The sequence below is a fragment of the Poromitra crassiceps genome (genome assembly GCF_964638095.1).
Source record: "Poromitra crassiceps genome assembly, chromosome: 3".
Taxonomy (NCBI): Eukaryota; Metazoa; Chordata; class Actinopteri; order Beryciformes; family Melamphaidae; genus Poromitra; species Poromitra crassiceps.
In genome coordinates, this window is record NC_139625.1 from 38,894,142 (window position 1) to 38,921,422 (window position 27,281).

The window sequence follows — 27,281 nt, forward strand, 5'->3', positions numbered from 1 at the left end:
AATACATTTTAATTAACTAATATTATAGCTTGCTAGGTTTCTTCAGCCAAGTAGCTATCTAGTACTGTAACATGTCATACACTGTAGGTAGCTAGCTAACAGTAAGAGGCTATTAAAACCCAGATGAAATCAACTCAGGCGATAACATTAGCTAATGTTATGGAAAGATCGAATGTGATTTATTAATGTTGTCTTGCATAATATGATATGATTATGTCAATTGCAATGTAGAAATAATAAATGATCTAGTAAGCTATCATAGCTAGGAAAGTTCAAGGAAAATGTCTGTATTTGTCAACCATATTTTCTTACTACGGTACTAACTTTTTGTGTCTAAGTGGTCCAATATTGACCAAGAACACTTCAGCTCGCAGCCACGCAACAGGCTGAAGTGGAGGGAGGCGGGGCATGCGCAAAGCATCCATGTAGGTTAATTAAATAAGGTTGCATTTGCCACATAGAGATAAAATGTATGCTCGTATTTACCTTGCAGCAGCTTGTTCACCCTCTCTCTGCCTGTTGGTCCTTCCTCTCCTTGTCCGCGCCATAGACTGTATGTCCTCTCTTCAATTTGTAGGAGCTCTCCATCCATATATTCTGGCTCAAACAAATACAGATGGCCATCGAATTCCAAGGCCTCGTCCATATTCTCGAAATCACCTAAATATTCAGCCATTACGTACAAAATTGCTCAGATAACAATAAGCTACGCTTTCTGTACTCCAACACAACAAACCTCTCCTGGCTCATCTCAGTCACGTTAAAAATCTCCCCCCTCTCTTCAAATAACAATGTGAGCCTCTCAGTGGCAAAAACAAACAGCTGGTTTCGTGGACCTACATTGACAGTTCTGTGTGCCCCATTTGATTACATTGCAGCCCTTGCAGCTGAGGCGCTGTCCCTCTATACTAGACCAAATTCAGAATTTGTAGTTCATATTAGTCAGTTAGACAAAAAAGTGAACGGAAATAGCGTCCAGGTTGGAAAAATCCAAAATTGTCCTTAAAGGGGGACTGACCCCCCCAGATTTCTTGCAAAACGGTATTCTACTTGATTTGAAAACTCTGCAGGCAAGATGGCCGCCTATACTCCCTTCTGTACCCTGGCAGAATAAACTATCATAACTTGGCCAATAAGTATGTAAGATACAAAATAAAACAAATTGTAATGTCGTTATTTGTTGTAGAATCCAGAGGACATGTAAATGTTTAGTTAAACTCGCATTCCAGGAATATTGTATTTACTGCGCTGCTCTAAAGATAACGGAAGTGGCTCGAGACTGTTTCGTCCTGAAACGCACTCGCTTTGTGCCAGAACACAATCGATTTGGGGGTGGAACACGCCAGGATTGGCCAACGCCAACGCCCAGAACTATCAAATAATCGACAGAGGCCCGCCTCCCAGTATTTTCAGTGTATCAGACAGAGAACGATAAATGATCAATACAGCCACGTTATAAACAACAAACTAACGCTGGTGATCCGTATGGAAACAGTGTTACTCGAAATGGTTAAAAGTTATATCAATTTGGTCATTCAGTGGCGTTTTACTGCCATGTAACATAACTAGTGGCTAATATTAGCCACAGTAGGCGATTACCCATGGATGCATTGCTCTTAAAGGGCTCGCGCCGCGTGAACTACAGTAATAATTAGGGGTGCACCGATCGATCGGCAAGCAATCTGTATCGGCCGATTTTGACCTCAAATATGTGATCGGCTGATTGCCGATATTTTGGCTGATTGCCGATATTTTATATATATATATATATATATTTATATATATATATATATATATATATATATTTTTTTTATAAAGCCCTATCACTAATCAGGCTTTCCAACGATATAAAATACAATGCCAATTGGTATTATTAAAGGGAAGAAATCATCAACCTAAAATAACGTTTCCAAACTTTTTTTGAGGAGTTTATATATCGGTGATCGGTAATCGGTGATCGGTCGATTATCGGTTGGGCAGATATTTCCCATAGGCGATCGGCAATCGGTGGCAAAAAACGTGATCGGTGCACCCCTAGTAATAATCACATGGGGAAAAAAACAATTTTTCACATGAGTGGGGCACGCGCACCGTGACGTCACGATGTACCAAATCTCCCATTCATTTGAGGGCACAAAAAAAAGCAGGACCCATAGAGGGAACTTATGCTGCTGAAAATGATACAAATGGTACAATAGTAACAGTTTGGTCTCAAATGTGGAAATTCTGACCAGAATTCTTCACACACCACCCCCAAAGTCATATATATTGGTTAAAAGCTGAAAAAAAGTGTTTTGGGGGTAAGTTACACTTTAACTTAAAGCAAACTGTAACGCAGTGGCATGCAGACTCTCTAAGCAAGGGCAAGGGCAAAACAATGCAAAAGGGGCACCTCTTCCAAAGGCACCAACCCTAATCCACCTGGGTTGAGGGGATGTGGGATGGGGAGGGCATAAGTAGAATGCTCATAAAGATGACAAGATAGCAGTTTTAATAGATCTCCATGAACACTGTACATACTATGTTACAGTAGTTCATTTATTACAGGGGTTTGCCATCACAGGTTTTTGACCTCAATTGCAACCATACCTTTATCTTCTTCATCTCCTGCCTTGTACCTTTGGAGCCAACTACTCAGTGAGAAGCTGCCTCTGGCTGCATTTTGCCCATCTCTCTTCTTTCTTTTTAATTTCTCTTTTTGACATTCTGTAAAGTAGTAATGTAATGTCTCTGTTTAATTCTGTAACTAGTAGATGCACCGATTGCAATTTTCGGCCGATCGATCGGTGCATCTCTAGTAACTAACTAGCTAATGCTAGCAAGCTAGCTAATGCTAGCAAGCTAGCTAATGCTAGCAAGCTAGTTGCAGGGGTAAGTTCAATACTAGCTAACTAGCTACTTGATCTGGATGCAGCAAGCTAATATTAGTAATCTTAAACTCTAGTGGTGTGTAAGCATTAGTGGTGTGTAACGGTTCCCAAAATTCACAGTTCGATACAACACAGTGGTGTCATGGGTCTATGCGTTTTCAATACAGCAAAAAAGTAGAAATGTCAGAGAATTTGCATTCATTTTAAAATAAAACTAACAATGTATGGCCTTTTTTGTTACTTTTTTACTTTAGTATTGTCGTTAGGGTTTCATATTCGAGAGTTTGCAGCATTCTTGTTTTTTCGTCTAGTTCCACCTATTGGCACAGTGGGGTGATGTCAGCGTAAATGAATTGACATGTTTTGAGATACACCCACTGCTGTAACCTGCTCTCATGTAGCAGATACAACATACCATTGATTATCTATCCACCACTCTTGCCATCGCCCTCGTAACTCATGGGGCAATCTGGGAACCAAGAGTCTATTTGGCTCCAAACACCAGACCTGGTTAAAGTCTAAATTGGTTAAAGCCGATTTTTTTATCCCATTTTTATCCCCCATTAGTGCTATTTTTAATTCATTTATTTATCCTGGTTGCTGCTCCACCCTCTGCCGATCTGGGGAGAGCCGAAACTGGCTCAATGCTTCCTCCGAGACATGGGCAGTAGCCAGCTGCTTCTTTTCACTGCTTCTAGTTTTATATGGTGTAGTCTTATATTGGATTGAAAATGTACATACTCTTGGCTCTCCATAGCACATGGTTGACTACCTCTTGTTGATAATTACACCAATTAATCTGACAATGATATCTTGATGTTTAATTAGAACCTTTAACTAGAAATATAAAACTAGAATTTAGCTTCAATATTCAAATTGATCAAATTTTGAGGTTCCAGGGATTTTATCCAGTTACAGTATACATTTTTTGTGTCTCACCTGGAGGGAAGTCAGTCTCCAAGTCCATCATAGGAGAGCAGGGAGGTTGATCTTCCGCACTGGTGCTAGGTAGTTCGCATGTACCCATGTTCCCCTCTTTCTGAATGCTAATTTGGGGTTCAGTTGACTCCGTGCTCCCCTCTGTCCGGGATGTCATCAAAGGTTCAGTTGAATCCGTGTTCCCCTCTGTCCGGGATGTCATCAAAGGTTCAGTTGACTCCGTTGTCCCTTCTGTCCGGGATGTCATCAATGGTTCAGTTGACTCCGTTGTCCCTTCTGTCCGGGATGTCATCAAAGGTTCAGTTGACTCCATTGTCCCCTCGGTCCTGGATGTCATCAAAGGCTCAGTTGACTCCGTTGTCCCCTCTGTCCGGGATGTCATCAAAGGTTCAGTTGACTCCGTTGTCCCCTCTGTCCTGGATGTCATCAAAGGCTCAGTTGACTCCGTTGTCCCCTCTGTCCTGGATGTCATCAAAGGCTCAGTTGACTCCGTTGTCCCCTCTGTCCTGGATGTCATCAAAGGTTCAGTTGACCCCGTTGTCCCTTCTGTCCGGGATGTCATCAAAGGTTCAGTTGACTCTATTGTCCCCTCTGTCCTGGATGTCATCAAAGGGTCAGTTGACTCTATTGTCCCCTCGGTCCGGGATGTCATCAAAGGTTCAGTTGACTCCGTTGTCCCCTCTGTCCGGGATGTCATCAAAGGTTCAGTTGACTCCGTTGTCCCCTCTGTCCGGGATGTCATCAAAGGTTCATTTGACTCCATTGTCCCCTCTGTCCGGGATGTCATCATAGGTTCAGTTGACTCCGTTGTCCCCTCTGTCCGGGATGTCATCAAAGGTTCAGTTGACTCCATTGTCCCCTCTGTCCGGGATGCTATCAAAGGTTCAGTTGACTCTGTTCTCCCCTCTTTCCGGGATGTCATTAAATGTTCTGCTGACTCCGTGCTCCCTTCAACAGTAACCGGCAGATCGGCTTGACTTGTGCAACCTTCTCTGTGAGTCTCCTCATACTCCCAGCTTATAGGCGTGAGCGCTTCTGACTCCACATCTCCACTGTAAGAACTGCCCTGGTCTGGAAGGAACACATAAAGGAACACGAAAATACTGTTATAGCATTCTGTATATTGTATAGCAATTAGTGACGCCAAAGTTTCAATACATTGCAACCAGGTGGCAAGCTCAGGTTTGGACATATGAACCATATGCGGCACACGATGAAATATTCATCCAAAATGCACATAATCAGTCTTTTTGGAAGGAAAAGAGGTCGGCAGCCATGTTTGGAAAGTAGTGCCAGCTACCTCTGGATGAGCTAAACTCCTAAATTGAGCTAAATTCCCGAAAAAGTGGAGTATCCCTTAAAATTAAGACATTGCTGTTTATTTTGTATGTTACATACTTATTGGCCAGGTATATTAACATTTATGGGCTAGAAAAGTCTGCCAGTCTGCTAGGCAGCCATCTTGCTTGCTCCTTTCGTAACTTTGTCCACATATGATTTCATCATCTGCCGGACCACAGTTCCTCATCAGTCAATAGACTTCCCCGCCACTCTGAGGCCCAAGCAGTCTAAATCAGCGATACGCACGTATAAGTGTCACAGAAACATTTCAAAGCCACCTACTAGAGCAGAAGGGTTTATTGCTTCTCGACGGCGGGGTTTGCTCGATGCTGCTAATAAATAACTTTAATATACCAATCATTCTGTCTTGTGCTGCTGCGCCCAGCCATCATAGCACTCCACAGCACCCCTCCGGTCGCAAGCAGACGGAAGAACACATAGAGAAGGCACGGCGGCCATCTTGGCATTTGTGAAAAAATAATATCACCAGCACAGAATTCGGATAAGAAGCATTTATTAGCAGCATCGAGCTTTCAAACCCCGCCGCAGAGAAGCAATGAACCCGTCTGCTCTAGTAGGCGTCTTTGAAATGTTTCTGTGACACTTGTAAATACGTGCGTATCGCTGATTTAGACTGCTTGGGAGTGAGAGTGGCGGGGAAGTCTATTGACGGATAAGGGACTGTGGAGGGGAGATGATGAAGTCATAACCCGGAAGCAGTTCTGAAAGGGGCTACCATCTTGCCTGCTCAGAATTTTCTCTGAGCCATGAAGATTGATTGACAGATGTCATGTCGTGATATGATTGGTTGAAATGGGGTAGAAATGTGATAGTACCTGACATTAGCAAACTGTAGATGACTTATGAATTAACTCTTGAATTAACTTTTGATGTGGGGAAAATGTGGAAAAACCCAAGAAATTTGATTTTTGTTACATTGTTAAATAGGTGCACTGTAGAACCAGGGATGTGATCTAATGTCTAAAAGAGAGAGAAAAAAGTAATTTTTCATTTCAGCTCGACTTTAGCCAAGTGTATTAGGTTTGAAAGCCTTGGATGAGATGAAATTTGGGTGCAGATACAGAACCAGAGACTCTCATAGTAGACTGAATCCCTGAAATATGTACTTTTAACACGTTCACTGCCAATGACGTGTTTTTACGTCAAACAAAATCCAACGATTGACTGCCAATGACGTGTTTTTACGTCAAAAAAAGATTTTTTTTTTTTTTACCGTGGGATGTGCATCTAACCCTTTTACATCTCTTATATAAATATTGGAGCCACCGAACGTGTACAACCCATTCCACCGACCCACTAAGTGGCGACAGTGCTCTCCTGACTAGAGGAAGGCAAGCAAAAAGCAGTGTGAGGAAGCCATTCTCATGAAAATGGATTGGCGAAAACGCTTTCGTTTTCGCGCTGATTGCTGGCGGTGCGGGATTGCAAATTTGCATAATAGATTACGGGTGGAACACACTTTGAAACACGCAGCATAAATATGACCAGAATCGCAAAAGCTTCATCAAAGCTCTCAACCGAAACTCCAAGAAACGAGCGAGCCCATCCAGACTTGCACAGCGGCCGCCAGCAGACAGGCACAGTAGCAGCAAAGCAGTGAGCCTGGTGATGCGAGGTTACAGCAGCAACAGAAACAAGCTTGTGACACGCCCGCTGCAGCCAAGAAGAACACACACGGAGGGAGGAGTTTGAAGGAGAGGGGTGTTTCCTGCTGTTATGGAGGAAATGACTGTTCAAAACTATTGTTTAGATGTCTGACGTCTTACTGATGCCAAAAATGAATGGTTAAAGTGACTGTTCTATCGAATTTCACAAAAAGCCGTTTATCTCAGAATAAATTTTTAGATGCTGAAACCATGCTGTATTCAACTGCTAATGCTTACATAACTACTAACTCTACAAACTAACTCTTTTAGACAGAGAAAGCACACATTCTATTAGTTCTTTTGAGATATTGTGTGTTCACAAAATCCTAACAGAAACGAATCCTTGGCTCTTGAAAGATGAGCCAGAATCCTCAAAAAAAAACTTGGCAGAAGCTAACTACAGTATTGAAAAACGGCTGGCAGTGAATGCGTTAAAGGCTAGGTAGAACATTCCAGGGTTGTGTTTGATCTGTCTGAAACTTTTCATTATGTAGTCAGAATTGTAAAACAAAACAAAAAAAGTTTTACAAATGTATATCACAACTCATCATAAATAAACAGGAATGATGACAGATGTATTTTCCTGTCCACAAACAAACGCAACCATCCATCCATCCTCAGCCGCTTATCCGGAGTCGGGCCATGGAGGTAGCAGATCCAGCAGGGGACCCCAAATGTCCCTTTCCCTGCCCACATTAACACATTGAGTGCCACAGCGCTTCAGTAAAATTGTCTGGAGCCTGTGCCAGATTCACTTCCATTCAGTTGAAAACAGCTATAGAATTTTTTCTATTAGGGCTATATGGACAGGGCTGGACTCTAATGAAACATTGGACACTCCTGCTTCTTTCAAAGAAGAAATTTTGTTTCTAGACAGTTCCATTATGAAATGACAGCCTCTGAAAGAAGAGCACTTTCAAGGGTTTTCTGCTGTCTTTTTTTACTTTTCAAGATAAAGTCACTTTTATGAATACTTTTTGCACTCTAATTTCAAGCACATTCACTGACTCTAGCTAATATTTTCTGATGTAGTGACGTGGTGTAGTTCTGTGCAGCCTGCGTGCCCCACCCCCCTCCCCCCCCCCCCCTGAGCTGCAAACTCCTCCCCACACGCACACAGTCTATTTTCGCAGCCTCCGTTTTTGCGCCGAGCGGCTCCCGGGCGGATCCCAGCGCGACAAGGAAATGCCAAACAGGACTGAAGGAAAAGGTTTGGCTGTTCGGCGTCGGGTGCTGCCTTTCTGGCAGGGAATCGTGTGGAGAAACTATATGCAGACAGATAGACAGAGGCAGAGGAGCTCAGTTGTGGGCGCGGATCGCAGCCAACTGTCAGCTGCAGACAGAGCAATCTATATGGCTCTGGCTGCAGCATGCATCGGTGTCTCTTTGATCACGGCTTTCTCCTGCACAAAGTAAAGGATCTGAGCGCCAAGGTTTTAGGGTGGCGCAGCTCCCGTGTAGATTTTTAAGGTGGCGCCGTGTGATCCCTTGAAGGGATTCATGCTCACTGGCTGGGTACGACCTTAAACAGCAGAATTATGGAATAATATGAATTATGATATTGGGACGTCCACAGACGTCCTTGGCACTTCTCGTTACTTTTTTTTAGGACGTCCACAGACGTCCTTGGCACTCAATAACCAGCTCTGACTGGGGCAAGGCATTCCCAGGCCAGTGTGGAGATGTAATCAGTCCACCTGGTCTTGCGTCTGCCCCATGGCCTCCTCCCAGGAGGACATGTCTGGAAAACCTCCCTGGGGACGCGACCAGGGGGCATCCTTACTAGATGCCCAGACCACCTCAACTGGCTCCTTTCTATGCCAAGGAGCAGCAGCTCTACTGTGAGTCTCACAAATGCCAAACAATTGTAATAAATGTCACACAATTTCATATATACATTTCCAAGTGATTTATGAATGCAGATTCGACAACCTGTTCTTGTTTTTAGACAAACCTGGCTGAATACTTCCTGCTCTTGTAATAATTTACTTTTTCTTGACCTTGACCCAAGTCTACAACTTTTTCAATGTCTCACCTGCATGGGAAACCGGCTTATCCTTCTCTACTTCTTCCTCCTCAGCCAAGGGCTCTGATTGGACAGCGACATCTTTCACTTCCTTCGGTGGCGGTATCAGCAGAGGTACTGGAACCTGCAGAAGAATATAAATAATTGGTGGGATTTAATTGTATCCTGAACAATACTCCATCAGGCAAATGTGGCAAAAATAGGGTCCGTGCATATATTTACATAATGTACACATCTGCATTCATTTTCTGTTAAAAAATAAATTGTATTGTTTCATTGTAAATGAGAAAACTTTTTTCAATCAACTTTATTTTTATTTTTTATTAGATTGCTTTCAGCCAATCACACCTGATTGGCTGATGAATCTGTGAATCAGAATCATACATTTGATTGACAGCTTTATCGGCCAATGGTGACGTTCGTTGACCTGCGACGTCAGGGGAGTCTCAAAATTCACCACACAGATTTCTCTCACAAATGTAGAAAGAGGTTCACAAATGAGAAGCAGTTTGTAAATGCACATTCAGCAATTCGCATGATCTGTGAATTTATATTACAAGTGTGCCTCAAAATAATATTTGTGAGCTCCAGAAGACCACACTACTCAAACCGTTAAATAAGCTGATATTGTGGCCTATGCATCACTATTGGCTCGTCGCAGAATACTGTTAGATTGGAAGTCCCCTAAGCCTCCATCATCCACTATTTGGCTTAGAGACCTTGTCTTTTTTCTTAAGCTTGAAAAAATTAAATTCACTCTCAGGGGCTCCGTAGACCGTTTCTTTAAGAAATGGCAATGCCTGATAGACTACTTTATTGACCTTCAAACACTCCCCCCGGAATGAGAAAATAACTTTTACTTGTATAACTGTATTTATTTTTCTTATCCTTTGCTATGGTGTGTATGCATACATTTTGCTGTTGTGATTTATTGATGTGCTTTACTTTGCTGTTCGGAATCAGAATTGAATGTACACTCGCTGAACCTGTACAAGTCAGGTTTTTCAAGGTAGGGGTGGGAGGGAATGGGTGGGAGGAGGGAAGGGGCATCTGCTGTCAAAAAAGAAAATCTGAAGGAAATAATTAATGTTGACTGTTCATGTTTGCCATGTCTGTCCTTCAATAAAAATCATTGAAAAAAAAAAATATATATTTGTGAAGCAGAGCGTGTGCATTTCCGAATTTATATTACAAGTTTGCATAAAAATTATATTTGTGAAGCAGCGCGTGTGCATTTCCGAATTTATATTACAAGTTTGCATAAAAATTATATTTGTGAACCAGAGCATGTGCATTTGCGAAACAGATTGTGTGCATTAGTGAGTCCGAAATACAACTGCAAACCAGAGAATGTACATTTGTAAAACAGATCGTGTGCATTAGTGAGTCCGAAATACAACTGCGAACCAGAGAATGTGCATTTGTAAAACAGATCGTGTGCATTACTGAGTCCGAAATACAACTGCGAAACAAAGCATGTGCATTCGTGAAAAACCCTGCGAGAGTTCACTCTATATGAGACTGTTCTGGCTCCATAGGAACTGTGATGACAATACATTGCACATACTTCACAATTAGAAATCCCTACTCAGTACCCCAATCATAAACTAGGCCCCAGTCTATCTTGGACTTTTTCCACTCTGTTTAAAAAGACTGGGGAACTCAGCCGGCCAGCCCGTGTGTGTCTCCAAGTGAGATTTACTTCTTCAGTGTTTCAGTGCTTCTTGAAAATGTCTCAAGTATGTGCATCCAAGCATTTTCTGATTTTTGCCACTTAGGTCAAACTAAAATACGGTAATCATTTTGCTTACATCTCAGGATATGTACCGTACTCATTCATTTAGGCTTTATTGCCCAAGGTAGAGGTAGATGGTGTGTGAGCACTTTTTATTCACATAATGCTGAATTCCTCAACAGACGCACCCAAGTAAACCACAGATGCAATACCGTAATCTTTTTGTTACCAGTGTCTGATACGTCCCAGTTTGCTTTGCTATATCCTGTTATGTGCTGCTGCAATGAACCCAATCAAAGTTTAATCTAATCATTAAACTTTCATGCAGTATTATAAGGCAATATGATCTAATGGGATGTACCGGCACAGGCATAGGGACTGGAACAGGCGTGAGCTGAGAGTACATGTTCATGGGCACTGGAATGAAGACTGGTACTGGGAATGGCACCATTACCACCTTCACCTTCTCCCCTTCTTCTGAGGTGGTGTACGAGATCCGAGGAAGACCTGCAGGAAAAGAGCAACAGAAGACAAAGGAGGGACAATTAGGAGAAAGATGGAGAGAGGCAGAGCGCAAGAAGAGGAAGAGAGAAAGACAAGGAGACAAAAATAGCAAGAGAACATAACAGGGCTGCCAGCCTGCCACTCTTTTGTAATGAGAGATTTCAAGGCCTTTTCAAGCATTTTCAATGACAAATTAATTCAAAATTACAGGCCAATAATTCACAGAGATGTTTACCAACAATCCCATTGTGTTAATAAATGGTAGAATAGAAAGTGCATTAATGACAAATTAGGGAAATTAAATAGACCTAACGCAGAGAATAAAATCAAAGGTAAAATGTGAGTATGTTAACAAGAATATTAACACTCATCTTAATTTGTGATATTGAAATGAGGTAAGACAATTGGAGCAGATCAAAGAAATCCACACATTTCTGATATTGGATGTCATGTCATGGAAGCATCATCTACAGCAGTAAACAATTGAAACTTTCACTATATGATTCACAACCCTTTTCATAATTTAGTCCACATAAGACCCACAGACCCCCATTTGATGAGATTTTGTCTCTCAGACCCAAATTTGAGGATTTTTTTTATTGTTCGATATGATTTTGTCCAGATTCCATGAATATCTGTATTGTAAGCAGAGAGAACAGTGAAACTATGATCAAAACAGTTCTACATTCTCTAGTTGTGTTAACTTCTTGAAAATTAAACAATGGTGACGGTTAACAATTCATCAATTTGCTGGAGACCTCCCCAGAACGCCCTTCAAGGACCCCTGGTGGTCCCTCGGACCCCACATTGAGAACCACTGCTTTAATGATAGTTGCCTATCCTTTTGTAATTGTTCACCTACCAGAAAATGTGTGCATGCATGAAAGGTATCAGTCATTATGAACTTTGAATGTTTGTTTCTCATATTATTCCTCTTCTGTTAATACATTTACATTCATAGCTACCCTTCATGTTTTCTAATTACATGCTTTGTTTGACTTTGTGGAAACTGCAGACTAGATGTAAAGTCACTAGGAAAGGGAAGTATGTCGCCAGTGAAAGCTTTACCACCCCACTGAGCACTGGATTAAAAACAGTGGTCGGTTCCAAATGCCAACTGCACTGGCCAGGTCTAGTAGTCAGCTTTTTGAGGACACAGGCTTTGTCAAGTCATATGCATCAAATGCTCTTATTCAAATGATGAGAAACCAATTTTTATATTACCTAATAACAATCAAGATACTGACATACATACATAAAAACTTTGTCTTGTTGGTTCTTGTAGTCCGTTCCTTTTCTATGGCATTAGTTATGAATGTATTCATCCATGGTATATGAAAGATAGAAAAAAGCTGACCTGAATTTTCTCTGCCATGTGCTGTATACATGTAAATGCATTTACTATTACGCTATTCCCATGCGCATTATGTTGAGTTATATTAAGCTAGTCATGTGAAATGTATGTTTAAATAAAAACAGTCAACCATCAAGACAATGATTCACAAATTACATTTATTTACACCTTTTTGCATTTAACAGAACAATGTCTTTCACAAGGTGGGGACAATATTCTTTGGAAAAAGAAAAAAACCCATACAGAAACCAAATATTGACCTGACCCATATCAATTTGATCATATAACCGAAAACAAATTCACTCAGGTTACCCAGCCAATATCGCTCTCTGTCCATGCTGGAGCTACTATGACTGTGGTCATAAACTGCCTTCGCAAACACATTAATTTAACTTTTCACTAGTCTTCTCACTTTTTTCCTGTCCGAATACACAGAATCTTTAACCAAATAATGAAATGCAACATGGATCCCCATATTGCATATTTTATTTGTAACAGTATAAATAGGGCCATCATTTTGATAAAGACTTCCAATGAAATAATTTACTGCTAACTCAGTACTTTTACATAAGCCCTTCATTCAAGTAAAAACAAATTCAGCAGCAAGATTGTCTGGATCCAGCCCCATGAACTTGCATTTGATTTTAAACCACATTTGTGAATTGAGTAATTCATGGGTTTTCCCTGGTGGTATTTGGAGCTATCCAGAAGCTGCCAGATGGCTGGTTTGTTTTCACAAAACACGATCTCATCCCGATCTCGCGAGAGAATCCAGCTGGCTTGCAAGGTTAATTTGGAGCTGCTTTCTGTGAAATGTATCAACCCATAGTTATTGTGATACTAGTGGGAAACTGGTCCAATCCCAATGTTCGCCTCCTCATCACAAGCTTAAACAGACTAATGAGTTATGTGAATTTCAAAATGAAATGCATTGTCTTTACAAACCAAAATTGTTGAGCAAAAATGATTCAGTGGGCTGCATCCAGGCAAGCAGCAAGGCACAAGTAACCTTCATACAAAGAAGAAATCAAGTTGCATGATCTGCATAGATGATCTGGTTTGTTATTTCTAGTGAAATGGATGAATAGTGAGTTACAGGAAAATTATATTTCTACATCAAATTGCTGTTGTAGCAACTATGTAGGTGCCTACAGTGATGTGAGCATTTGTGATTGTGTGCCGTGATTGCACGCGTATACCACCGAAACACTAATGGCCGTGGTGTGCCTTGTTAAAAAGAAGTAATAGCAGCCGAAGTAGTGGTGTTTACATTCTCTGAAGCTTGTGTTCTGGATATTTCTGACCATGAATTTAGTGCCATCTGGTATTAATCTGTATAATTGGGGAAGAAGTGGCCTCCTACAAATCAATATATTATGTCTCTCTTCAATCTGCTCCACCAGAAATAAGGTGGCAACCCATTCCAGGTCCTGAACAACAGTTTAAGTGGCATAAATTCAATGAACCTCATTTGTCAATTAATGTATACAGCATACAGAATTACTAACAATATTTGACTAAAAGCCATTAAATGGCACATGTGCTGTATTGAATCAGCGTTTTCTTTCTTCAGGTATATCAACATGTAGATATTGATCCTTGAGGTCCACTTTATTTTCTTATTGTCTGTTACAGCACTTTCTGTGCAGGTCAAAGACAGCCCCTGGGGAAGCATCTCGCAACTGTGACTAGGACTGTCGGCCCTTCTGTCTTTCAGTCCTTGTGGTTATTGAGCTATTGTAATACATGTCATGAGGAAGGCCTGTGTGCCGAAACTGTTTGTGCTGTGCTGCTGCCCTACCCAGACTACAGGTATTAAACCTTCAAAAATACTTTTTTCTGTGCTGGCGTTTCCTGCTGTGACTTGATATTGTTTGTGACCTGCACCAAAGTTATTTTTTTTTTTGGGGAGTGTGCTCACTGTTCACTTTTTCCATTGTAATACATGAACACAAAATAAATCCATAATCCCATAAATGACCATCATCAGAAGATGAAAGTTTGAAGCCTATTGTTTTTGTGCTGGTTTAATATCGTCGTTATTTTTCTTCTGAGATGCCAATTCCCATCAGTTGGTACATCGCAGAGATATGAAATTTGGCTAGGCCGGATGGGGGCACTATAACTAAAGGTTAAAATGTCAAACTTTGAAAGGCCATAACTTCCACACTGTCTGATTTTAACTTTCCAATTCTGGTCGATTCTGCAGATCTGATCATTCACCCCTTGTCAAAAACTAATGTATCGGCCCCCACTGGGCCAAAACCCTAGGCTCGCCCGCTGCACAGTGCACAGGCACGCCACACATAGCTCGGCTGCTGCGTGGCCTCGCCTGCTCTATTGGCATGAGCAGCGCACAATTGCTCAACTTCGCATCACTGATGACATCACTGTCACTGATGTCACAAGGCCATGTCATGAGATGATTTTGGTCCATAATGATGGCACTGATGAGATCACTGGTGATGTCATTGAGAGTGTGACATCAGTGGGACAAAAATTTAAACAGACAAACATTGCTCACTTTTATATAAATAAAGAATGAGGTTTAGGTCAACTTAGTAAACTACTACAAAAAGGCAGTTGAGGTCAATAAAGGGGTGTGGTTGTGGGGACACAATCAATTAACCCTGATGTCTTTATCCAGGGTGATGGTAGATTTTTACTCCTCATGTCAGGACATCAGGAGGCTGTGGAGAGAAACACTTGGTGATAAACTCGACCCTTTTTAAGAGTCACATTCAAGTGAAAATGCACAGAAATTTCCATAAATCACATAGATGTCAAAGTTAAGATTTTGATTGCATTTAATATTGTGGTAGACACAATCATGCTCATACACACACTGCAGACATACTGCTGTGCTAAGAACAGTGACATTTAGTTTTTCATCTTGCTATTCTAAGGTGAGACTATTAATGGAATTATTACTATTGCATAGTATTATTTAGAAAGCTCACCTTGCGTTTCCAGTCCAGGAGCCAACCTGTAGATCAGTCTGGTATGGTAAAGCTCAAAGCAGGGGACGGGACAGAGGCCAGGGTCTCCTGGACACGTCTTACAGTAATAAGATGTCTGCCTCCTCGCCGTCTCGACCTCCTGCTCAGAGTCTCTCTTGGTTATAGGGTTCTCTCCTTCTTTCTTCTCCCCATCTGAGTTCACCCCATTCATCTCCTCCGCTTCCGTTTCCTTCTCTTGATCCTCATTCTCCCCAACCTCCTCCTCCAGTTCCCTCCTCTTCTTCTCCTCCTCCGTTTCCTCTACTCTCTTCCTCTTATATTGCGAGCAGACCTTACAGTCAGAGTTGCCCATCTCCCTCTTGCCCAGGAAATGGCGTCCAGTTAGGCGTGATGGTATGCCATCCCATGGTTGGGTGTCTGCCTGAGGTTTTGGTGATGGCGATGTAGAAGTGCAAGCTTCAGAAGATGGCTGGTCAGGCTGCGAGGGGCTAGCTAGCTGAGCTGGAGCAATCGTTGAAATAGTGGGTCATGACTCATGAGTAATTAATGGAGGAAGAAATGTTGGTGAGGGTTATGACTAAGATCTAAAATGGGGATAGGTTTGGTACTGACTGGAACAGCCTGGCTAGCTCTTTCAGTGCAACTAAAATGGCTGCCATAGTATTTCTGATAATAGTGTGGGAATGAGTGTTGCTTGACGCATTAATCTATTCTAGGGTAAGTCGATAGATATGGATTTATGAACCTCATACCAATAACTTTTTGCATGTATGTGGCCAATGTCAGATATTTTGTGCCAAAATTCAATACCTTTTACTGTAATGTTTGTTGTTGTTGTCGTTTTATAAAAAAATTGTGATAGCCCGATTAATCAGTCGGCCGATTAATGCCATTTTGTAGCCATTTCTAGGTCAGCATCTGCTGATTCCTGGCCGATAAACAAAGAAAATCTCTACATGTCTGCTCTTAACTGAGACTAAAAACAAAGAGATGCTGCTACTGTGCAGTACATTATCATTACTAGTGTAGCGGTAGATTGTCTGCCTACCAACAAGAGGGTCGCAGGTTCAAGTCTTTGGTCACAAGTCCAAGTCAAGTCTCAAGTCTCTTATGGACATGAGCCTTCTATCATCTGTTGGATGCCATCTGGTCTGCTTAGAACACTGCAGAGCTAAAGCTCACTCCTTTATTAGCATACAGTAGCATTGATTAGTTGACATTATTAGTAGACATTCCCTTAATGTTAATGCACACACAAAAAAAATTGATTGTTCACAAGTCTCAAATCTCAAGTCCAAGTCAAGTCTCAAGGCTTTGAGGATGAGCCTCAAGTCAAGTCTCAAGTCACTGTGTGTGCGACTTAAGTGCGACTTGCGTCAAACTCTCAAGTCCAAGTCCCCATCTCTGGTTCGGGGTGGAAGGGAACTGGTGGGAATAGCGTGATCCTCCCACGTGCTAAGTCCTGCCGGTGAAGCTCCCCGCTGTCAGGTGAAAAGAAGTGGCTGGCAACTGCGCACATGTGTCAAGAGGAAGCATGCTGCTAGTCTACGGCTTTTGGGGCGCTGTATGCATATCACTGCGCCAGGTGTCCATGTTTGGAAAGAACAACATGTACATATGAGCATTTTGGCGCTGTTGGAATGTGTATTTTTGGTGACTGAACGGGGGTATGATGCTGTAACGTTGGCTACCATTGTAGTGCTAAGCTCACTCGTAGGAGGGGTGCGGATGCGGAAGTAAAACAGGTGCAAGTAGAACATTAATGAGGGTTTCCAACTTCCAATCCATTTGGTGATCCAGTGACGGGGCCCTTGTTACTGGTATGGTTGCACCTGTGTTACTTCTTGCATTTTAGACACAAAAATGGGTGAATTGGGTGGGAAGTGAAAAAGGCTAATAGAAATGTTGTAGGCAGGTTAACAATTTCTCAAAACGTGGGGATGCAGGTTTCATTGCTGATTTTAAAACCTGACACCCTGAAGACTGGTTGTGGGTTGATCAGGGAGGAGTCTCCATCATAATAACAGCGGATGACATTGACTTTAAAACAAGGTCGATCTTGGCCTAATAACACCAGTGTGGACGTAGGAATCTGAAAGTTGGCAACATTAGGTGCATTCTGCAGGGCTCCAGAGTGCGTGAAAATATACACATTTTCCCACCTTAAATTTGGCCAGTGCCTGTAAATATTTTTAGAACACACACCAGTGCGCCCTGGAATTTATAGCGTATTTCCCCCCCCTCCTAAGCCATGTGCTTTGGCATGTGCAAAGATCCGCCCCGCTCTGTCTCATATTCCTATTGAATGCCAAAGGATGTCCATTCTGCACAAACCCGCCCCGCCTCTGATTGGCTCTAACACTCTGCCAAGGAAAACGATACCGCGTGTGTGAAACGTGACGCAGACAGTGCCCAGCCCACTCCTCCTCCAGCAACACCATACTTCAAAAATGAAGAGACCTATAGACAATTTTTTCGTTACGAAGGGTGCCGCGGTGCCTGTCACTGTCGGAGCAACGGCGTTCCGAATCGAGTCATTGAAGCAACACAATTCCTCCCAAAAACACATCACATGCCATGACAGGTGTGTGGCACGCCCAGCCACTCCCATCCCCGCAGCGTTTCAGCGCCAGGCAGCAGCAAACAGAGCCAGCGAGGAGGCTGAAATGATTCTCAAATTTAACATGGCTTATTATATAGGCAAAGAAGAGGAGCTGCCGTTTACAAAGTATAAGTGTCAAATCCCTCTTGAAGAAAAGTGGGTTAGACGTCAATCCAACCTACAGTAATCTTGACACTGGGATTGTGCCCAATTCATTGGAGTCATTTCAGACATTCTAAAAAAAAGAGGACGTCTCTTCAAATTGCGCATGCACAAGGTACAATACAATAACGTTATTATTGGGGTAATGATATTTTAAGCATAAATAAAACATGCAACAAATTCAAATAGTTATTAAGCTATTCAGATCGATTGAATCAATCGGAATATTACAATTTGTTGCATGTCTTGTATAGGGGCCTGACTATAGAATCTGTTATCATTTATTATTCTGTTTTATTTGTTCATGATAATTTTCAGTTTTAATGTGGAGTATAGATAATGACTACTATCTGAAACCTGGTTTTAGGCTGTTGAGCTGAATGTGTTACACAGATTAAAAAAAGAAGAAAAAGAAAAAATACAACAAAAAAGGCATTCACTGCTCTCGGGTAACAGTGTGGCAGCTTTATTCCTGTTTACAGTCATTTACACAAGGTGTTAAGATTGGTAAGATTGACCAATGTGGGAACTGACAAAAAAAAGGTAACGCTTAAAATGTATTTTGCGGCGGCAAAAGGCACGGTGTAAAATTTTGGGTGCACCTAAATGATGTGCTGGTGTACCTAAATTAAAAAGTAAGGTGCACCAGTGCACCCAAGGTAAAAAGTTAGTCTGGAGCCCTGTTCTGTGAAATGTTGCGTTTGCTGTGGAAACAAATCAAACTTCCGATTCTCTTTTTATAGATTTTTTTTTCTGATTTCCCCCTCGTTTTCTCCCTACTTGTACTTGGCCAATTCTCCCTGCTGTCCCGGTCGTTGCTCCACCCTCTCTGCAGATCTGGGTAGACTAGCACATGCTTCCTCTGATACATGCTAAGTCGCCAGGCTTTTCACCTGAAAGCGAGGAGTTTAACCAGCAGGACGTAGTGCGTGGGATCACACTATTCTCCCCAGTTCCCCTCCCCCCGGACAGGCACCCTGACAAACCAGAGGAGGCACTAGTACAGCGATCAGGATTCATACCTTTAATCCGGCTTCCAACGCGTAGACACGGCCAATTGTGCCTGTGTGGATGCCCGACCAAGCCGAAGGTAACACGGGGGCTCGAACCTGTGACCCTCGTGTTGGTAGGCAGGGATTCACTACCCGGACGCCCCAACCTTCTGATTCTCATATAGCAAACCAATTCTTATTTCCTTGATAACACAGTCCAAGGTTTTATGGCAGCCAAAACAACCATCCTTTCCAGCCTCCTATGTTTTTCATTTTTCATTGATTGTTTCTTAATGTGGGTAATGTGAAGAGTTCAGAGACTGTAGCTGTACAAAGTAAGTTTTTCCTGGATATATTTCAGAGGAAAAAGACCACTGTTCCAAGAGCTGCTTCTCATTTTTCAGCCTGCATAAAGGGCAAGTTAGGCTGGTTTGAAAGATTTTTTTTTACAATATGCCTATTCTCTGTGGCTGATGTAATGCTATGTAAGAGAGATGCCAGATAGAGGACTTAACATGGCCAAAGTGCATGGGCCGGGCTTGTTAAAATAATTGTTGCCGTTACCTGCTGATTCAACGGCCTGTATTGGCAGCTGGCACAGGCTTTCCTGGTCCATAGTGAAGGGGCGACACAGAATTGCCTTGTTCTTCATTTGACGTCGACGGGACACAGGCCCACGCATGCTGTCAGTCTGGGTACTGGCCTGGACATACACACAAACATGATGTGTTGTACTACAATGAAGACAAGTACACTAAAATAGATTTCATAGCATCTTCTTCCAAAGTCCAGATAATTATACACACATTGCTAATCAGATATTTAGTCAGTCATCCTGGGATCCAGGCTCACTAAAGAATAATGACTCCTGTCATGTGGGACCCACCACCGTCCTGTGAAACATAGGAGTCCCGACCCAGAGTTTAAATAACGAGGCTGTTACTGCATCATACTTTAAAAAATTAAAATCTCAGTTCACACACATTTGTGTGTGTGTGAACTGAGATTTGCACTTACATTGTCGAGGTTCTTGCCATAGGTGTTGGAGGTTGGAAGCGCACCTACAAAGAGACAAAAATATTACAGCAATACAGGCAACCCCACTGACAAATAATATTTATATATTGGGTGGTTTATCTATATATAGATAATACAGAGAAAATACAGGGATGGAAATGTATATAAAGAGATGGAACTTCAGGCTACGGCTAGCAGTTTTCAATCTGGGACAGGGTAAACCGCCCTCAGCAAACAGCATTTTAATAGGATTTCATGGGTCAGTTACTGTGATGCAGGCAACTAGACCCAAAGGTCCTACGGTCCTAGAATATTTCATTATGGTGTGTCCGGGTGGCTCAGTGGTCTGAGGCACATGCCATGTAACATGATGTGCTGGGTTCAAGTCTGACCCAGGAGCTTTGTCGCATGTCATCCGCCTCACAGTAACACAGAACTTAAAAAATAAATAAACAAAATCCTATGCTCAGAGTTTAACCTGACCAGTGAGAGCAGTGTCTGCAGTAACATGAGGCTGAGTGGCAGAGCCGCTGGTCAATGACACAACATCAGCAATGGCAGGATTCATCTTTGAGGAGTGGTGGGGCTGGGTTGGAGCTGGGAAGGAGAGAAAATAATTGTTTAACCACCCAATCCAGATTTTAAGTAGAGTTCCAACTGTGGCACCAAGACTGGCCCACAGCTGACTTATTTATGCTAATTTAAAATGGATTAAAAACTCTCAAACTGACTGGCTGAGCTCTTGATGATAAAAACATGAACAAAATAGGGACAGACGTCAAGGACTCCACTCAGTAATTTATCATAAATCTTCACTGATTCATCCTCGGCCAGGGATGATGTTTTTCCAGTTGCGTAAATATACAGTATTATGATTGAAAATGGCAGTGATGTGACAATTTCATACTATGCATTTACCATATGGTGTTAGCGGTATGGGTCCAGTCCCGTTGCTGCTGATCCGTTGGCTGGCTTGAAAATGCAGGTAGCAGTACTGCACCAGGCAGGGCAGGGTGCAGAAGTTACGGATTGACCCCAAACACTGCAGCTTCTCAGCCATGTAGCCCTGCTTCCTACAACTGTCACACCGAGCCATCTGTACAGGAGATGAGAGGAGGAACAAACAAATGAGACACAAAGGGAGATAAACCATTCATGCTGAACAGAAACGTGTAGTGTGTGCGACTAGTTAATGTAGTGTAGGTTAATTGCATTGCAACATTAGCTATTACACTTCCAACTAATTATTAGGGGTTCAAGCCCCGAAGGGGCTGAAACCCTATTGTTTTTGCTCTGGTTTATTATTATTATCGTTGTCGTTTTCCATCTGCCCCGACGCAAATTCCCGTGAGTTGGTAAATGGTAGAGACCTGACATTTGGCCCAATGACAGATATTGTTGGCTGGTAGGTGCTCAAAAAAGATTTTTCGAATCGGCCTGAAGGTGGCGCTATAATCGACAGTTTTACGTTAAAGGCCATAACTTCCACGCCGTTGGTCCGATTTTCAAACTTTTTTTTTCCAGATGTTCAGGTGGACCTGCTCTACAAATTTGCCATAAGGACCCTCAATGTCCGCCTGGAAAGTTTTTGAGATATTTGGAAAAGTTTGGAAAACACATTTTTTGCTTCTCCTCCTAGACCGTTGGACCGATTTCCACTAGAATCGACAGGAAGCATCTATGGAGCAAGCTCTACAATCGTGATTGGTGGATTTTTGAAATCTACTTTAGTTTCGGAGATATTGATCGTTAAAGTTGTGAGAGGGCGTGGCCTCACAGCTAAATTGTCATAACTTCATGACCGATTAAGGAATCTTCACGAAACTTGCAGGAGGTCTTCGGAGACCATCCTAGACCATGTGTGTCAAATTTTGTGCAATTTGACCAAAAGGGGGCGCCATAAACACCAGAAATGGGCGTGGCTTAACATAAAAAAGGCTGTAACTCCACACCTGTTTGTCCAATGATCGCGAAACTTGTCAGATATATCAAGGAGGATGTCCTAGTCAGAATCAGAAGCTTTGTCATCTGCGCAAGGCTTGAACCCCACCCATCGCCGCTTGCGGCTATATTTAAGACTACATTTCAAACTGTCTCTCAGTTGACTGTGTTGGCACAGACGCACCAGGAGCACACATTTTGCCATCTGTCTACCCACTCCATAGTAAAGTGTACTTGGTTGTACGGTGTTGCACGAAATTGGAAAAACTGACATTGATATATATATATATATTTTAGGGGTCGACCGATTATCGGTTTGGCCGATTATTATGGCCGATATTCAGCATTTTGCCGATTATCTGCATCGGCATTTTCATTGGCTGTTTGCCGATATAATACATTTATTAAAAAATTATTTACTTTCGCCATGAAGCGCTGCAGAAGCCTGTGTGACTCTCTGCTGCAGCCCCTGTCTGCCCTGTGGCAATGTCCCGCCCACAGCGCTATCTGATTGGTTACATATTGAGCAAGAGCCTATCAGAGGGCTCCTCAGAGATGAAAGTTGAGACGCTGCCTGCCCCACAAAGCTCGTTGATAAGCGAGTGGACTCTGCCTGGTGCGGCTGTGTGAGCGAGTGTGACTGCCTTCACTAGACTTTCTCCAACAACACGGACAGACACACACAAACGCAGATTGTTCGCAAATGTTCGTTTGGTGTGCCATAGCAGTCCGTCCGTGTCTGTCTGTGTCTGTCCGTGTGTGTTGGAGAAAGTCCGATACGATTGGTGTACCTTGTAAACTGGGGCAGGACACAAGATTTTAATTCCATAGCGTCCACGGTGTAGCGTCGCTCTTTTTGAATCAAATGGCCATGGTTGTCAAGCGCGAAGCTGTTTTATTAATCAATAGTCCTGTAGCGTCCTGAAAATATATATCTCCAATCCACTCGCATGTGTAACGCAGCGCAAGCAGACTGCTGCAGGCAACCACTTTTCAGAGCGGAGGAGGAAGAAGGAACCGAATAAAGTAGGATGAGACATTAGTACGTCAGCGGACTCGTTTGCAATAAAAAGGGAACCGAATAAACTAGGATGAGACATTGGTCAGCAGATGCCCGCATGAACCTGTCTGTGTTCTCCTTTGAAAGAGCCTGGTGCGAGGTTAGTGTCAAGTAGTGTAAGCTGAGGGAAACCCTCTTTATTATTTTGTTTCTGTGGTGAGCTGTTAGTTTGTTTAAAGTAGCCTACACAGCTTTATCTTGATAATGTGCCCAAGTCTCCACTAGATTGAACAAACACACACACACACATACACTTTGATTCATATCAATATTAATAGAGTGAATATTTTCAAATAATATTGTAGTTGGATAAACTGAAGAAAATGAATTTCAACAACGGGTCGTGTTATTCTAAATTTTGACACCAAGATTTAAATTTTTACTGCAAACATATATCGGTTCCAAAATATCGGTTATCGGTGTCTTTCATTGCCGATAATCGATATCGATATCGGCCCTGAAAAACCCATATCGGTCGATCCCTAATATATTTTATTGTGATATATTTGCAATATGAAAAAATACTGGAATTTTCACCAAATGAATTTAATAGCTCTACCAAGCCTTGCCCCTTTAAGAAGGTGGCCTTGTGGGTAACCTGTGTGGGTGACATAGTAGGAAGTGAGTGTGTTTTTAGCTGGAGCCAGAGTGAGTTGCAGGATGCTAAGGGAGTACAGTACCTGTAGTTCACAGCTTTATTGGAGTAACATTAATGAAAAAGGACATTGATGGAGGCCAATAAGATTTTAATAATTTTTTCCCCCAATATACATTCTCCTCTCTGACAGAGGCAGCGTGGTGAAATAATTCTTTGACAGATTTGTCTACTTGAAAACAGGAAAAACCTTGTCAGGCTGTCATATCTGTTCAGATTTGCGCCCGACGGCCGCTTTTGCCTGTGAACTAGCGATCCAGGTTACCCCAACGGTGGGCGTGGCTTTCAAACTGACGCGCTGCGCAGTGTCTCTATTGCGCATGCGCACATCGTGATGATGACGATGCTGAAACAATAGCCTATTTGGTGCAGCCCTACTAGGTTGTGTATCTGCCTACCCCATAGTAGAGTACAGTGTACTGGGACATGCAGTGGGGTGTGCAGAACTCCTCCATCTTGCCACCGTAGTGGCTGTGCAGCATCTTCTGCCCGATGCCAAAGCAGTAGCTGCAGTGACGCCATGGCTGATCCTTGTTACGAGACGTCAGGTCGTGTTTGAAGAGTAGCTTACAGCCTAGGGAAGAGACGGACAGGATGGGCGAGGGAAGAATCAGTAGTTGGTTTAAGAAGATCGGATAAGTGTACAATTCAGCCCACGCTATGAAATATTAACTTTGGGGGTTTCAAGTCGTTACAATTTTAATTATGGACAACTAAAAAGACTGGCTTAGTACATTACATGAAATAATCTCTCAAAATGTGAATTAACTATATTTTAAAAGGTTGGAATAGAAGCAGAATGAAATGTGCCCTATTCCCTTTTTTTATTGATTTAGATTTTCCAACATAAAGAAAGAAAACTATAAAAACTATAAACATCTACAAAAAAGAAATCTGCCCTATTCCAATCACCTGCGGTATTCTGCGGTGTTATGACTGGGCTAGTCTTCCCATAGTTGCTAGTGCTGATCTGATGGATTTATAGACTGAAGCGTCCCTACTTTGCCCATAGTCATAAATGAGCTGATTGTTACAGAGCAACAGAAGCAAATCCCCAGGTTCCAAATTTTACTCAAAATCCCACATTTCCTTACAGATCTAGGGGTTCAAACCAGAAACTTTTCAATCACACACTTATTTCTGTCACAAGGCTGGAGAAAAGGCACCAGGCTGGTGGCTCGTTGGTTAAAAACATACAGTGGCTAACTAAAGTCTACACACCTTAAAAAAACATTGGCTTGAGACCTGAAATGATCATTTGGATATAATAACAAGCAAAATCAAGGTATTCTGGTGAGTCCTGAGGAAAATAATGTGCAATAGCTCAGTTCAGTGTGGTGTTACTCACTCTCGCTGCAAAAGCACAGGTCCTGTTGATTGTAGCGGAGTACGTCACAGTGCACTTTCTCCACTTTACAGTACTCACACAGCACCAGGATATCTCTCTGGGTTTTATACTGCTCACAGCACGCCTTACTGCAGAACATAGATATACGACCCTGGAGGGGAAAGTTATTCTTGGTATTGTGATCATTGTTAGCAGTTAAGTTTGGGGTTAATATAAGCCACTTCTAAACATGAAGTCTGGACCATGTCCGGCTAGCCAGAGCAGGATATTTTCCGATTTTACCTGGTCCGTATTCTCTCTGCCGATGGCGAGTAGAGTGGGCGGGGGGAGGGGGTGCGGTAGGGTGTATCAATAAAAAGAAATGTGATGTGGAAACGGCTTTAGCGAATCTGTAACCAAACTCGATTAAAAAACATGCAGTTTTAACGGAAGATGCATTCCGACGCATTCAGGCGACAACGTGGGGTGGCAATGTGCCAGAAAAAGTGAGCGCTTGCCTTTGTTACATGGCCCAAAAGCCGCCAGTCAAAATAGTGGTCGCACTGTCACACTAACATTACACTGTGGATGATTTTACAAGTGGCATTCAAGTCATATCTGACTATAGTTTTCGATTTATTTCTCCCCACAAAAGTTAGGCTATATGTCTCGATATAGGCTGATGCAACTCTTGCATTTTTACATAGCCTACAAGACAGACAGGTCGGGAGGAAAATAAACCATTCAAGCCGTTTGCAGCACTTGAGGAAACCGTGAGTTTGCTCGTTTAATTCGTTGATATAAGCATTGCCTGAACGATTAATTCATTAATAGGCTACGTGAATGTTAGCGGGTACTTTAGCCTATGTAGTAGGCTAAGTAGTAGGCTATCATCTCCTTGTTGTATTTTTAAACTGGCAGATGGGGGAGAAAGAAACGATTCAACTTTTACTTGTTTACTCACCTAATTTGGCTCTCTTCCAAATAATCCAGCCACGTAACTAACGCTAAGTCCATTCATGAAAATAATGATAACCGGGACATTAATGGTTTGTAAAGTGCCATATAACCACCCGCCCAGTGGCCCACTCAGACATACATGATCCGGAACATGAGCTTCCGGTGTTAACTCATTGAGTGCCATGGACGTCTTTCGACGTCCAATTAAATAGTGACGTAGAGTGCCACGGACGTCTTTCGACGTCCAATGCGTTTTTTGACGGTGGGACGTCGATCAAAGCCTTCCGCATTTCCTGTACAACTATTGTAGCTATTGGAGGTCTATAACCTATTTTACAGAACCCTTAGGTGGCGACAGTGCTCTCCAGGTTAACAGAAAGGCAGAGAAAAACAGAGAATAAGTCGTTGGGGAAACGGAAATCGCATCGCATCCGTATGCATCGATATGCATGAAGCGTTTTAACGTTAGATGTGCCCGCAGCAGCCAATCTGCTCCCACAATTGAGCTCCTCCATGTCCGCTGCGACAGCCCAGGCCATTCGCATGATCAGCCGTGGAGTTATTATTCTCAACTGGAAGCATAGGAGCCGGTGACAAGCACACGCGGAAGGCTGTAAAAAAGCTGGATGTCGCGCACCCTTCACAGTGCAGAGCAAATTCAGCAGAGAGCCACCTCCCATACAGGAGGAGTGTGCAGTTGAGGCGAGGCGGGGCGGGGCGGGGGGGGGGCACGCAGAGCAGCACACAACACGCAGACAGACCCAGGCAGCAGGACAGGGTTGGCAAACGCAAGCCAGAATATCCGATGCCCACCAGCAGCAAATCAAGAAAGCAAAGAAGCTGCAACCAGCAGCGCACGCAGGGGCCAGCGCTGCTGGTTGCAGCTAAAAATATTATTCTGCCAAACAAAATTCCCTGGCCTTCACTGTTTTATTGAAGGAAATTATTTTTGAGGTGTGACTACATCAGAAAATTAGCTTCAGAGTCAGTGATGTGTTTGAAATGTTTAATTTCACAAAAGGGCCATTATCTCAGCTTCTAGAAAAAAACTGCTCTTTTTTGTTAAATCAAGCTATCTTCTCCGGCTGATAACTAAAGAACGGAAAATGATATCAATAAACCTGTTTTTGCTGATGATAGAAAAGAGTCTCATCGTTCTTTTTGCGTGT

The 27,281-nt window shown here is 42.5% G+C and overlaps 1 protein-coding gene across 1 annotated transcript in view; it reads right to left on the reverse strand.

Moving 5' to 3' along the window:
• The window catches only part of LOC310774019 (zinc finger MYM-type protein 4-like), a 57,665-nt gene that overhangs the window by 13,673 nt on the left and 16,711 nt on the right, over positions 1–27,281 (reverse strand). Inside the window, exons 12-20 of the mRNA XM_083634075.1 lie at positions 25,174–25,324; positions 24,224–24,399; positions 21,088–21,265; positions 20,653–20,766; positions 20,170–20,213; positions 19,717–19,855; positions 10,940–11,085; positions 8,853–8,967; positions 3,810–4,880 (exon numbers count right to left, since the gene is read on the reverse strand). Of these exons, the coding sequence (XP_083490201.1) occupies positions 3,810–4,880; positions 8,853–8,967; positions 10,940–11,085; positions 19,717–19,855; positions 20,170–20,213; positions 20,653–20,766; positions 21,088–21,265; positions 24,224–24,399; positions 25,174–25,324 (2,134 nt within the window). The remainder of the gene's footprint in view (positions 1–3,809; positions 4,881–8,852; positions 8,968–10,939; positions 11,086–19,716; positions 19,856–20,169; positions 20,214–20,652; positions 20,767–21,087; positions 21,266–24,223; positions 24,400–25,173; positions 25,325–27,281) is intronic.